This window comes from Pan troglodytes, chromosome 2 (genome assembly GCF_028858775.2).
Source record: "Pan troglodytes isolate AG18354 chromosome 2, NHGRI_mPanTro3-v2.0_pri, whole genome shotgun sequence".
In the NCBI taxonomy this organism is placed as follows: domain Eukaryota; kingdom Metazoa; phylum Chordata; class Mammalia; order Primates; family Hominidae; genus Pan; species Pan troglodytes.
In genome coordinates, this window is record NC_086015.1 from 165333626 (window position 1) to 165346830 (window position 13205).

Here is a 13205-nt window from a genome sequence, read left to right on the forward strand (position 1 = left end):
GTGGTGGGATGCCTTACAAACTTTTTTGCAGAACTTCCCAGAATAATTTTAACAAATAGTATCCACTGTAATACACGTTGAAAGCATCGTGTGCTCCTTCATTGAGTGTTTTCCAGTTGTAAGTTAAATAATTAATTGCTCAATTATTTGTGCAATTTGGTGTTCCCTAGATTCTAATATGTCTGAGGGCAGGGATTTTTGTCTGTCTTATTTATTGCCGTAACCCCTGTGCCTGACACTTAGTAGTTCAGTAAATGTGATGAAGAAAATAATTTTGAAACGCTTCCACAACTTTTTCTTTTTTTCAGGATATATTCTATTATAATAGTGTTTAAATATTTAATTTTAATTTTATTTAGTTTTCTTTTCTTTTTTTTTTTTTTTTTAGAGGAGGACAACACATTTAGTTTTATTTCAATCAAATCACACAACACTTTCTTTTCCAACTGCTGCAAAGTGCATCTACAATATGCTATTACAGATCCACTTTTAAAAGGTTTCCTGTGACATTACAGCAAGCCTCTTTTTTCAAACAGAGGAATAATCCCAAATTCTTCCTCAAATAAACTCCATTCCAGTAAATGGTAAATACATAAAAATTACAGTAAGCCAGACACTTAAAAGGACAGCCAAGAAGTCTTCCAACAGTTTATTAGAAAGAATGTAGACATTTAAAAAAATCCCCACTGTCATGAACATAAATTGAGGTTTTCAGCCTGGGTATAAGCTGAATCAAAAAAAAGGAAATAAAAAATCCAATAGTGTATTAAACATTTTTCACTCATTTGCCATACTGACAGTGCAAATACAAATCTGGACTAAATGTACAGACTCTCAAGCAACAATGTACAGCTTTCTTCGTCCTCCATGCTAAGAGATGTAAAAGCTTAAGGGTCAAACAATACCAAATGTATAGGCTTCAAAAACCATCTAAGTTAGGGCATTCTCTAGTTTTAGCTAAGATACACCTGGAACACTGACAAGTCATCACTTACATAGAATAATGTGAAGTAAATTTTTTGAAAAATAAATTTTAGTGGAACAATCCTGAAGGATAACACCAAAGGAATAGCAGGTTACCAGTAAGGTGTCAACCAATTTGTTCCAGTCACTTTTGAATCTATGTTCTATAATCTAAAATTTATTCTCTTTCCCTAAGCTGAGAGCTTCCTATCATGTCAGTATCTATGTTATGAAGAAAAGGAGACTTAGGTGAGATGTTTTTATTTATCACAACTGCTGCATTAATTGCCTAGGACCTCAACAGCTTCATGAAAGTCTGGGAAATGTTCATGCATAAGGTTATTGCCTTAGCTGACTTAAAATTGCCCCATACAATGGTACATATCAACCCTTAGTGAAGCCTTTTAAAAAACAAACAGGTTGAAAAATGGGTTAAAGTAGGCAAATACAGCATATCTGCCTTTAGAGCTATCAACTCAGGAATTCTCTCAATTATGAAATCTTGCAGAGAAGTTATTTTTCTTTCTCAAAATCCAGGTGATGACAATATTCCTTACTCCAGATCTGGCATTTTTTCATCATCACTGTCTTGTGAATCATCATCTGCTCCATCTACTTCTGGTAAATCTACATCCTCATCACCACCCATGTTGTTCATCATCTCAGAGAAACGATCAAAATTAGACATGTCTTCATCTGAATCATCTTCCCAGTCTTTCCAATTATTGAAGTCGACACTAAGCCAATTAAGCTTTGCCCTTTCTTTTGTTAACCTTGGCCATGACTGGCCAGATTCTCCTTTTCGTAAACAACATAAAATTGATCTGTCCGTTCTTTTATGCTTGGAATCATTTGGATCAATACAGTGAAAAAGATCAATTTCATTTAAATGCTTAAAATTATCACTTCCTCCGAGACAACTGAATGTAAGTTTGGATTTTTCAAAATTTACATTAACATCCTTACTGTCTTCAACACAAAATTCAATGAAGACATAGTCCCTTCGATCGTACCACTTTGAAGAAGCAGGCTGCATTGTGAACGGGGCAGGGGGACGGGCGAACTGGTGGGCGGGCCTCTCTGGCGGCGGCTGCTGCTGGGGAGTCGACTTCTCTCCAGTGGCGACTCCGCTTTTTCTCTCCGGTCGCGGCCTCTTCTCGCTTCCCTCAGGCGACGGCGGCAGCGGCGGGCTCGACCTCGGGCCCCAGAATGCACCGCGCGGAAAGAGCCTATTTAGTTTTCTTGATCAAGAATGACTAGGGGAGTGTTATTGTTGTGGTGGTGGTGAATTGATTTTTTTTTATTGCTATTTCAGAAGTCTGTGTATATTCTGGAGGTACAAGTTTCCTAACTGCCTCTGCTAAGTCCATCTCTTAAAATGCTATCACAATATGACCTTATAAAAGTCTACTCCTGGGAATGAATACTTTCTTTGACTACAGTTGGGAAAATATGATCTCTTAGCTTCACTATTTGTAAGCACCCCCACCCCCAACTTTAGGTGAAGACATTTACTCTATGGGTGTTTGCTCGGTTCCATGGTAAAATCCCCTTTCATTTTTCTTCTGCATGCCAACCTCTACTCTAGGTAGCCATTAAGAGCTAATTGCTTCCTCACTGGATAATGGTTATTTTATTATTCTTGTGAAGGTGGCTGTTTTCAAAAACTAAAGGTTTGTATCAAAACAACTTAATCCATGATTGTAGACAGCTTACATTTTCTTTTTGACCAGCCACCTCACATACATTTGACTATTATTTATGACTTTTCCTTTATAAATTTTTGAAACAAACTTTATTTTTAGGCCTGTTGAGAAGCTTTATTTCTTCAAGAACACTTTAATTCTCTTGAAATACTAGAATTTCAAGCATTAAAATATAACAAAATAACTTTATTACGTTTCTCAGTGTCAAGTTTTGGCCACATAAGTATAGGAAACAAAACATTTGCTGAGGGTAATATTGCTTTGGGAAGGACATTTAGCCATGAATAATGTACATAAAACTGTTATTTTGCTGAACTGCAAAATAGTGGATGAATATTCACTATTTATTTTGTTAATATCACAAAATGGTATTAACCTACAGATGTCTGAACAAGATAATTCTAAATTCTTTCAACCATTATCTTTTACAGATTAGCAATGTGACTTTAGGTAGTCCATCAGAATATATCGTGGATCCAAAGTAAGTTCTAGAAAATGTTACTGTATAATTTTTTCAAACCCCATATACTTCAAGGGAAAATATCTTTACTACTGAATATACTGAAATAGTATCTCTATTCCATTCTTCATAGGATTTCATATTTGTTGTACATGTATTCCCTGAGCATGAGACAGTATCTGCCCAAAGTAGAATAATTATTCCTCCTTATGGAGAAATGATCTAAGAAAATCTGTGGGGATTTTTCTAAGTCAGTGCTATTTTTTCAACCATAACTAGAAAAATATATTATGCAATCGGCTATTTTCATATAATTTGCACAACACTTAAAATAAATAGGACAAGTTGAAAGCTGCCACTTGCCTTGGGAAATCAGGACATTTAAAGAGCTTAGTGAACCTCTGGCATAATTTCATGTTATTTTTTAGTTCTCTATAAGAGGAGTAAATTTCATAAGTCCCCTTTCTTTCACAGTACTACTATTTTTCTAAAATTTCAATTTCAGTGAAAACTTTGATTTTTTAATATACGCAATTATATTTCTAATAAAAATGTGGCTTCTGGGGAAGCGAGTGCCTAGATCACAGAGGTTCTTGAAGGCCATGGTAAAATAAATCTCAGAAGACATGATACTTAAAAAATTTAACATGTTATTCACATATATTATATGATATATAGGATGATTACCATTAGAAGATTATGCATTATATAATTGGAACTCTAAGTTAATTTGCAGTAATTCATGTTTATTGAAATGGGAGGAAAAAATCTGTCTTCTGGGTGGGGGAAAGAGAGCACTTCTGAAGCTGCAGGTACCTCCATCTCTTTGTTGTGTATGCAGTATTCATCCTGCTCTTAAATACAGAAAAGAAAAGTTACTAATACAATTGATCAGAGTCAATAGTGCCAATTGAGCCACAATTATTGACTTGCATTTTGTCTATGAATATACTATTATTTTGCATTTGAAAATGCTACCTTGAATTCAAGTCAGCCCCTGGTTCTGTTTTTTGTTTGTTTGTTTGTTTGTTTTTGTGTTAATTGTTTTTGTGTCCATGAAGCTTCAGTCATCACACTGACTTGTCTTCTCAGTGCACCTATCATTAGGGGCTCTTCATCACTCTGCCTCCTCTGGTACTCAGAAATAATCAGAAGAAAGGATGGTCTTAAAGGTCTTGTTTTGAGGAAGAAAGTGGCATTTATACTTTGAGACAAGGTTTCCATGGGGAGACAATGGGAAGATCTTGCTTCTCTATTGTACATCACACATGTGGACTCATGACAGTGGGCCAAAGTGGAGTTCAAACAATCTGTGCGCTGCCCTGGCAACTATACCATTTTAATCTCATAAGAGCCCTCTCTAGCATTTACTCATTGTGTAAAGTATTTTGAGGGTTTTGAGGAAAGGATTAATGACTAAGACAAAGTCCCTTTCTTCAAAAAGTTTTCAATCATTTCCTTCCTCCCTCCTTTCTTTTCTTCCTTCTTTCCTTGCTTTTTTGTTTTCAGTATAGCAGGAAATGAAAGCATGAAGAAAACCATTAAAAATATACCTATGTTAGAATGTGATGAGTATTAGAGGAGAGGTACAGAAAATTTTCAATGACTACTTATATGAAGAAGAGAATCCCACGGTATGGAAAGAAGAACAGAGGTTTTGAAAGAGAAAGTTTTTTTTCCTAAGTTGCATAAATTTCTGGCCAGTCCTCATGGCAGGGTAGTATTCTGTAGTGAAAAACATGATATGTAAAACTGTGGTAGCAAGAAAGAGAAGAGGTTCAAATTCTTTAGAGGAAGTCCTACATGAATTAACAAACCATTAGGATACAAATTCTTTTAAAGATAACATAGGAAAACTCAGGATCAGACAATGAAATCAGATAGGAACACATTCCATATATTATTTTAAATAATGACTTAGTAATTTAGAGCTTAGCGGGTTCTGAGCTTTAAAGGTTTCTGAATTATAGGCTGATCTTTGGGGAATAATTGTTTCTAGTAACAGTTTATAGAATTAATTTAAAGTGTGGATGCTAGAGACAAAATGTTTTTCTTCTTGTTATACTGTATTATGTTGGTTGAATAAGCAGTGGAAAGAGTGCTGGAATTAGGGAAATGAAAGAGCAGCTAGAATGGAGGTGCTGTAGATGTAAAAAGGCCTTACTTATTAACCTACTGGAAACGATGAGTAGGATAATAGAGGAAATGAGTCAAAATAGACTTTACTATTTTAAGTCTGGGGGTCTGAGAGAACAGTGATGCATTCAGTGGAAATGCAAAAGATTGGAGGTACAGCTTAAGAGGAGCTCAGTTTAGGACAGACTGAATTTAACATGCTCATTAGCTATACAGATGGAAATATCGTAAATATTGTTGCTCTGATGTTCCTGAATGAATGAGTGTATCAGCTGTATGTTTTGGTGGCCTGTCAAGCTCATTTTCTTTTCTTTAAGAAAAATAATCATTGACCTCTCTTAACACACCTCTCTTTGTTTTTAGTTTTTGATGCAGAGTCTTACTCTTTCACCCAGGCTGGAGTGCAGTGACGCCATCTAGGCTCACTGCAACCTCTGCCTCCTGGGGCCAAGTGATCCTCCCACCTCAGCTTCCTAAGTAGCTGGGACTACAGGCGTGTACCACCATGCCTGGCTAATTTTTGTATTTTTTTGTAGAGCCCAGGTTTCATCATGCCGATGACTGGTCTCGAATTCCTGAACTCAAGTGGTCTGCCCTCCCCTGCCTCTCAAAGTGCTGAGATTACAGGCATGAGCCATTGCACTTGGCCTGTTTAAAGACCACTCTGAAAGCACTGCTGAGTAGAGAGCTGGCCATGTAACTTGCCTCTCAGCTATAGCTGAATAGATACCTGGCCCAAGTTAGGCTAAATAGGCATCTCTCCTAGGAACCTGAATTTGGGTTTCATAGACATTTCTTATTCTTTAGTTTTCTGTTTAAAATTGGCTTGGAACAGCAGTATGTACACAAAGACTGAGAAATATGCCCAATAAGTAAACAACAGTATTAAGTAATACAAAGAAGTATAGATATGGGAGAACATAGGGAATCGGAGAAAAATGATGTTTTGATAACATGTATATGCAAGCAAATTCCCTATGATCAATCAAACTTAATGTAGAAAAAAGTGAATATAGGCATAGCTACTTATACTTGTTTGACTGTATTATGCTTTGGAGACATAGTGGGTTTTTTTGCAAATTAAAGGTTTGATGCAACCTTTCTTCAAGTAAGTCTATCAGTCTTAGTTTTCCAACAACATATGCTGATTTTACGTCTCTGTGTCACATTTTGGTAATTCTCAACATTTCAAACTTTGTCATTATTATTATATCTTTTATGGTGGCCTGTAATCAATGTTCTACTACTCTAATTGTTTTGGGCCACCATGAATCAGGCCCATATAAGGCAGTGAAGTTAAGTGATAAGTGTTATGTGTTTTTCAGTTGCTCTGCTCACTGTCCATTCTCTCATTTCTCTCCCTTTCCTCGGGCCTCCCTATTCTCCAAGATACAACAATATTGAAATTTGCCAACTAATAACTCTACAATGGCCTCTAAGTGTTCTTGTAAAAGCATGAGTCACACATCTTTCACTTTAAATAAAAAGGTAGCAATGATTAAGCTTAGTGAGGAAGGCATATCAAAAGTCAAGACAGGCTGAAAGCTAAGACTCTTGTGCCAAAGAGTTAGTCAAGCTGTGAGTGCAAAGAAAAAAAAGTTCTCAAATATAATTAAAAGTGGTACACAAGTGATAAGAAAATGAAACAGTCTTATTGCTGCTATGGAGAAAGTTCTAGCAGGTTGGATAGGAGAACAAACCAGCCACAATCCTCTGTTAATCCAAAGCTTAATCCTGGCAAGTTCTGAAGCCTCTTCAATTCTACGAAGGCTAAGAGAGTTAAGGAAGCTGCATAACAGAAGTTTGAATCTAACAGAGGTTGGTTCATGATGTTTGAGGAAGGAAGCAATCTCCATAACATAAAAGTGCCAGGTGAAGCAGCAAGTGCTGATGTAGAAGCTATAGCAAGTTATCTAGAAGATCTGAATAAGAAGTTAATTGATGAAAGTAGCTGAACTGAACAACAGATTTTCACAGTAGAAGAAAGAGCCTTCTTTTGGATGAAGATGCCATCTAGGATGTTCATAGCTAGAGAGGAGAAATCAGTGCCTAGCTTCAAAGGGCAGGCTGACTCTTTTGTTAGTGACTAATGCAGCTGGTGGTTTTAAATTGAAGCTGATGTTCATTTACTATCTCCAAAACACTAAGACCCTTAAGCATTATGATACTCTACACGTGCTCTATAAATGGAACAGCAATGCCTGGATGACAACACATCTCTTTACAGCATGATTTATTTAATATTTTAAGCCCACTGTTGAGACCTACTGCTCCAAAAAACATATTCTTTTCAAAATGTTACTGCATATTAAGAATGCACCTGGTCACTCAAGCGCTCTCATGGAGAAGTACAAGGAGATTGATGTTGTTTTTATATTTGCTAATACAATATTCATTCTGCAGCCCATGGATCAAGAAGTAATTTAGACTTTCAAGTCTCATTATTACAAAAAAAATTTTGCAAGGCTATAGCTGCCATACATAGCGATTCCTTTGATGGATCTGGACAAAGTACAATGAAAATCTTCTAGAAAGGATTCACCATTTTAAATACCATGAAGAACATTTATGACTCATGGGAGGAGGTTGAAATATTAACCTGAACAAGAGTTTGGAAGAAGTTGATTCTAACTCTCATAGGTGATTTTGAGGGTTTCAAGACTTTAGTAGATAGGATAAGTCACTGCAGATATGTTAGAAAGAGCAAGAGAATTAGAATTTTAAGTGGAACCTGAAGATGTGACTAAATTATTGCAATCTTATAACCAAACTTGAATAGATGAGGAGTTTCTTGTTATAGATGAGCAAAGAAAGTGCTCTTTCTTTAAAAAAAAAACAGAATCTACTCCTGATGTCTGAGATGCTGTGAATGTGAATTAACAACAAATAATATAGAACATTAGATAAACATGCTTGATAAAGTAGCAGCACAGTTTGAGAGGACTGACTCCATTGACTCCAGTTTTACTTATTTATTTGTAGATGAGTTCTCACTATGTTGTCCAGGCTGGAGTGCAGTGACTATTCACAGCCATATGGTGCACTACAGCCTTGAACTCCTGCGGTCAAACAATCCTCCTTTTCAGCCTTCTGAGCAGCTAGAGCTATAGGCATGCCACCATGCCAGGCTTGACTTCTACCAATACCAAGGTTGGGCCCCAAGAACTATATTTTTGCTACGCAACCATAACAGACTCAGAGTTACCTATATTAACCAAGATGGGTTAATTCCCAGTTTCTTTTGCATAATTTGGATCTATTTCAACTTAGTGGCACTGAGAAGAGATGTGATTGTGGCTTTTTCACCTATATTGTCTAGTGGATATTATTTGAACTTGCCAAGGTCCCTAGCACTAGCTTAGATTCTGCCCCTCATGATAGTTGGTTGAGACTTGGATCCTGTAATTTAATTTAGTATCTTTCCATTAAATTTCTTGTTTATTCAAGCAATAATTATTTTTTGATACATGCAAGTAAAAGAAACATATCTAATTCAGTATATGAGAGTATTTTTTTTTTTTTTTTTTTGAGGCAGGGTCTTGCTCTTTCACCCAGGCTGGAGTGCAGTGGCGTGATCTTGACTCACTGCAAGCTCCACCTCCCGGGTTCACGCCATTCTCCTGCCTCAGCCTCCCGAGTAGCTGGGACTACAGGCGCCCGCCACCATACCCGGCTAATTTTTTTGTATTTTTTTTAGTAGAGACAGGGTTTCACCGTGTTAGCCAGGATGGTCTGGATCTCCTGACCTCGTGATCCGCCCGGCTTGGCCTTCCAAAGTGCTGGGATTACAGGCATGAGCCACCACGCCTGGCCAGTATATGAGAGTATTAAAAAATAAAGTTCTAATACAAATGGATGTTTGTCAATGGACACTTGATAACCATGCACTTTCCATGTACCAACTACAGAGCTCTATGTAAGCCGTTATTGGGGTTACAACAAGGTAATATGGCATTAATTTCAGCATTTATTTTACATCACTTTCCAGTTTTTGAGGCCCTATCCCTTCAATTATTTTTTTGTCTTCACATTAGTTTTACTCATATTTCACAGATAAAAAATGTTAGAGTAAGGGAGTTTATATGACTTACCCAGGATGATGTGAATAGGTAGTGGCAGGGGTGCTTCATCTCCAGGTTTTCCCATTTCAAAACTCATTTACTTATCTCACTGTATCCATAGTTATCATTTCAAATGGTTATAAAGCATTTTCTAGATATTAATACTTTAATCCAATTTAAAATTAAATAAATTTTAAAAATAAAGTAGAATAAGTCTATCTTAATAGCTTTTAATAAAGCAATGACAATTTGAAATTCATAGAGCTTTAAGATTTTGCGTTAGAAATACTGAAAATTTCTTCATTGTTCTCACATCCCTTACTTAAAGACCCTGCCTTTTCTATAACTTTTGAGTTTGTAGCCTTATGAACTATGTAAACTCAATCCTTTGAGTTCATAGTTTATAAATTTAGAGATCAGTGTTTAACTTAAACCAGATATAGTTTTATTCTACCAAGATCTTTTATTTAGGGCATACACTAAGTTCTAAGTTCTGCGCACAAGGCCTGTAAGGTCAAATAGACTCAGGAGCTGAGATGGCAATTTAGGGTGGCCATGATGGACAGTGTGCAAATTGCTGAATCAGCTGAGAACTCTAATATGCAAAAACAAAGAAGGTAAATAGAGAAAAGAAGAAATGACAGATCATTTAACTCCAGGGAGAAAGAGAGGGAGAGCAAGAGAAAGTTTATGATGTGATTACTGGTGTGGATGTTTGTCTCCCAGGTATCTTTCTATCAAGGTTGAGATTTACTCACTGTTCTTGCATTCTAAGCGAAATTCCTGTATCCTTCCTTCAAATTCCCCTTGGTTGGAATGGATTTCTGTAATAACATATTCTCTGTTTAAGAAAAAAAAATATTCTAAGATAAAGGGATATTCAGCCCAATTTTCATTTAAATATTACATAAACAAATGGCCATAATATATAAAGTGATCTATCAATAATGAATGAAATGCAAGTTTGTGTCTCTACAGATTTTATTTTAAATGACATTCTGGATACTATCTTCAACTTACAATATAAATAATATAAATTCCTTTTACATCATTATTTATAAAATAATGCATGAAATAATTTCCTGTTTCTGAAGTACTGCCAAACAAAGTATAAACAGCCTTGTCAAATCATAAATATTGACTGTATGTGATAGCAGCTTGGTAGTTCTCCAAACAAAGGTATCATGTTGCCCTCTGAATTAGATTCCTAGGAGCTGCAATAAACAGCAAACAGGATGGCTTAAAACAACAGTAATTTATTTCCTCACAGTTCTAGAGGCCAGAAGTCGCTGAAGACACTAGGGAAGAATCTGTTCCCTTCCTTTGTCTTAGCTTCGTGTGTTGCTGGCAGTCCTTGGCATTCCTGTTTTGTAGATGCATCACTCTAATTTCTGTCTCTGTTGTCACATGGTGTCCCTTCAGTGTGTCTCACTCTGTCTCTTCTCCTTTTCTTATAAGGGCACCATTTCTATTGGATTTGTGCCTATCCTAATTCAATATGACCTCGTCTTAACTTGAATTCACCTGCAAAGACCCAATTTCCAAATAAGATCACCTTCATAAGTACAATGGCTTAGGACTTCAACATATTTTTTTGGTGGACACAATTCAACTCATAACACCTTCAGGAGAAGGGAATATCATGCTAAACAGGTAGTAAAAACAGATATCACTAACAGAAACATTACTCCTCCTACACAGAAAATGCTTCTTGGCATTAAAAACAAAATTAAATATAATATGATAAATAATAAGCAATGTGGACAGATCGAAATTATCTTTCCATCTTCCGTGGTAAGTAAATATATTGTTTGAGTTTCTCAGGTAACAACTGCCTATCACAGAAAGAAGGGAAGGATTGATAGAAGAAGGAAACACACTTCCTTATCAACTTGACAAGGTAAAAGCTATGCTAATGAGTTTTTGTCATCTAAGTGAGAGTAAATACTAGATTATGATATGTAGGACTTTGATGTAAAGGATCTCATTGCTCACCAGGTCAACTTACAAGTGGCCTGATACAGTGACCCACACATGACACTGAATGAGAGTTAGCATGTGTTCAAAGGAAAGAGGCTGAAATCTGAGCAGCTTGCTGACTCAAATCACTCTCTTGTACCCTCTGTCCATACTTTCATTGAGAAAATGGCTTAAAAAGAACAAAAAAACTGCATTAAAAAATGAAAAAGGAATGAGATAATGTCCTTTGCAGGGATGTGGATGGAACTGGAAACCATTATCCTCAGCAAACTAACACAGGAAGAGAAAACCAAACACCGCATGTTCTCACTTATAAGTGGGAGCCGAACAGTGATAACACATGGATCCAGGGAGAGGAGCAACACACACTAGGGTCTGTCTGGGTTGGGGGTTGGGGGAGGGAGAGCATCAGGAAAAATAAATAGCTAATGCATGCTGGGCTTAATACCTAGGTGGTGGGTTGATATGTGCACCAAACCACCATGGCACACATTTACCTATGTAACAAACCTCCACATCCGGCACATGTACACCAGAAATTAAATTAAAAAATAAAGCAGCCATAGACAGTTTTAAAGGACTAATTATGCTGTGTTCCAATAAAACTTTAATTACAAAAAAAAAAAAAAAAAGAGAAAAAGAGCAACAACCACAAAATTAGCAGGGGACTTAAGGAAAGATATGTAAAGATTCAAAAACAAAATGAACAAGACAACTAAAACAGAGATAAAAAGCATGCATGATAATAATTTTATAACAATGCAGATGAGAAGGATGGCCAAGGGTTAACAATGGAGTTTTACAGGAACACTGACTAATCAGAATGGGCACCAGCCAATCAAAATGGACCCTTATGTTTTCTGGGGCTTAAAGGAGACATCATTCCTGGTGACGTGGAATAAAGGAAGAGGTGATAAGGCATGGAAACAGATGAAATGCCAGCTGGAATATGTCCGAATAAGTGGAAATATAAGAGTTATAATGTCACTTTAGAATCTGACTAAAGAATGGACAATGCTAAAAACAGGGACATTTAGTATACATACGAGAAAATCAAGCAAAGTAAACGGGGGAAAAGTAATAGATATGGAAGAAAAAGGAGATTCAAAGTAAATAAAATTGAAGTTTCCTGAAGAAAAGGTTGGAATGTGTATTAAAGGTTATAGAGGACAACGTTCCTCATAATAAGTCTTATAAGGAGTTGACCAGGCACATTCAACATTGTTGGGTATTTTATTTATCTTTCTGGATATTAAAGAACTCTGTTGGCAAGGATACTTCCTTGAAACTGAAAAAAAAATTCTATGGGGGCATCAGGGCCAAAACTCACATTACTTGTAGGAAAGTTACATCTCTATAGCAACATTCAATGGGAGAAGACAGTGGTATAAATTCTACAAAGTTCTTGGCAAGAGACATAGTGTGCAAGTCATACAAATTCATGGAATATTATTCATAAAATCTTCTTTAAAACAAACAAAAATATAAACTATTATATTATAATCTCACCAATAAACATGAATAGGAACTCTATCTAACCAGCTTCAACCATAGAACTCTGGGGGAAAGTAGGGTGCAGGGAGGGGCAGGGCAGCATTCACTGCTGAGACCACATCCAAGTCATTAAGTCTCACTACTATCAATAATAATGCTGGCAAACTGCTACAAATTACCCCAGATCTTCTCAGACTCACAGTTACAAAGCAATGCTATTAAGCAATATGTTTCATGCCTTGAGTAAGGGTCAATGCCATGAAGGAAACTCAGTAAAGCATCACTGGCCAAAAAATCTACACCTGTTGAGGTAAATTCTAGCAGCACAGTTTCCATCCCAGTACTACTGAGAATTTTGGGGGGTTGTATACTCATAATACGTACCTCCAAATCTTAGGATGCACG

The 13205-nt window shown here is 36.4% G+C and overlaps 1 protein-coding gene and 1 long non-coding RNA gene across 2 annotated transcripts in view; both read right to left on the reverse strand.

Annotated features, from left to right (window-relative positions):
* Positions 1-634: 634 nt before the first annotated feature.
* Positions 635-2187, reverse strand: LOC112204098 (prostaglandin E synthase 3-like). The gene has a single exon (XM_024355786.3). It carries the CDS (start codon positions 1997-1999, stop codon positions 1517-1519), a length of 483 nt encoding a protein of 160 aa, XP_024211554.1. The 5' UTR covers positions 2000-2187; the 3' UTR covers positions 635-1516.
* Positions 2188-10081: 7894 nt separating this feature from the next.
* LOC129143673 (uncharacterized) overlaps positions 10082-13205 on the reverse strand; it is a 40809-nt gene continuing 37685 nt past the window's right edge. The window contains exon 3 of the long non-coding RNA XR_008547385.1: positions 10082-10167. This is a non-coding gene — a long non-coding RNA (uncharacterized LOC129143673). The remainder of the gene's footprint in view (positions 10168-13205) is intronic.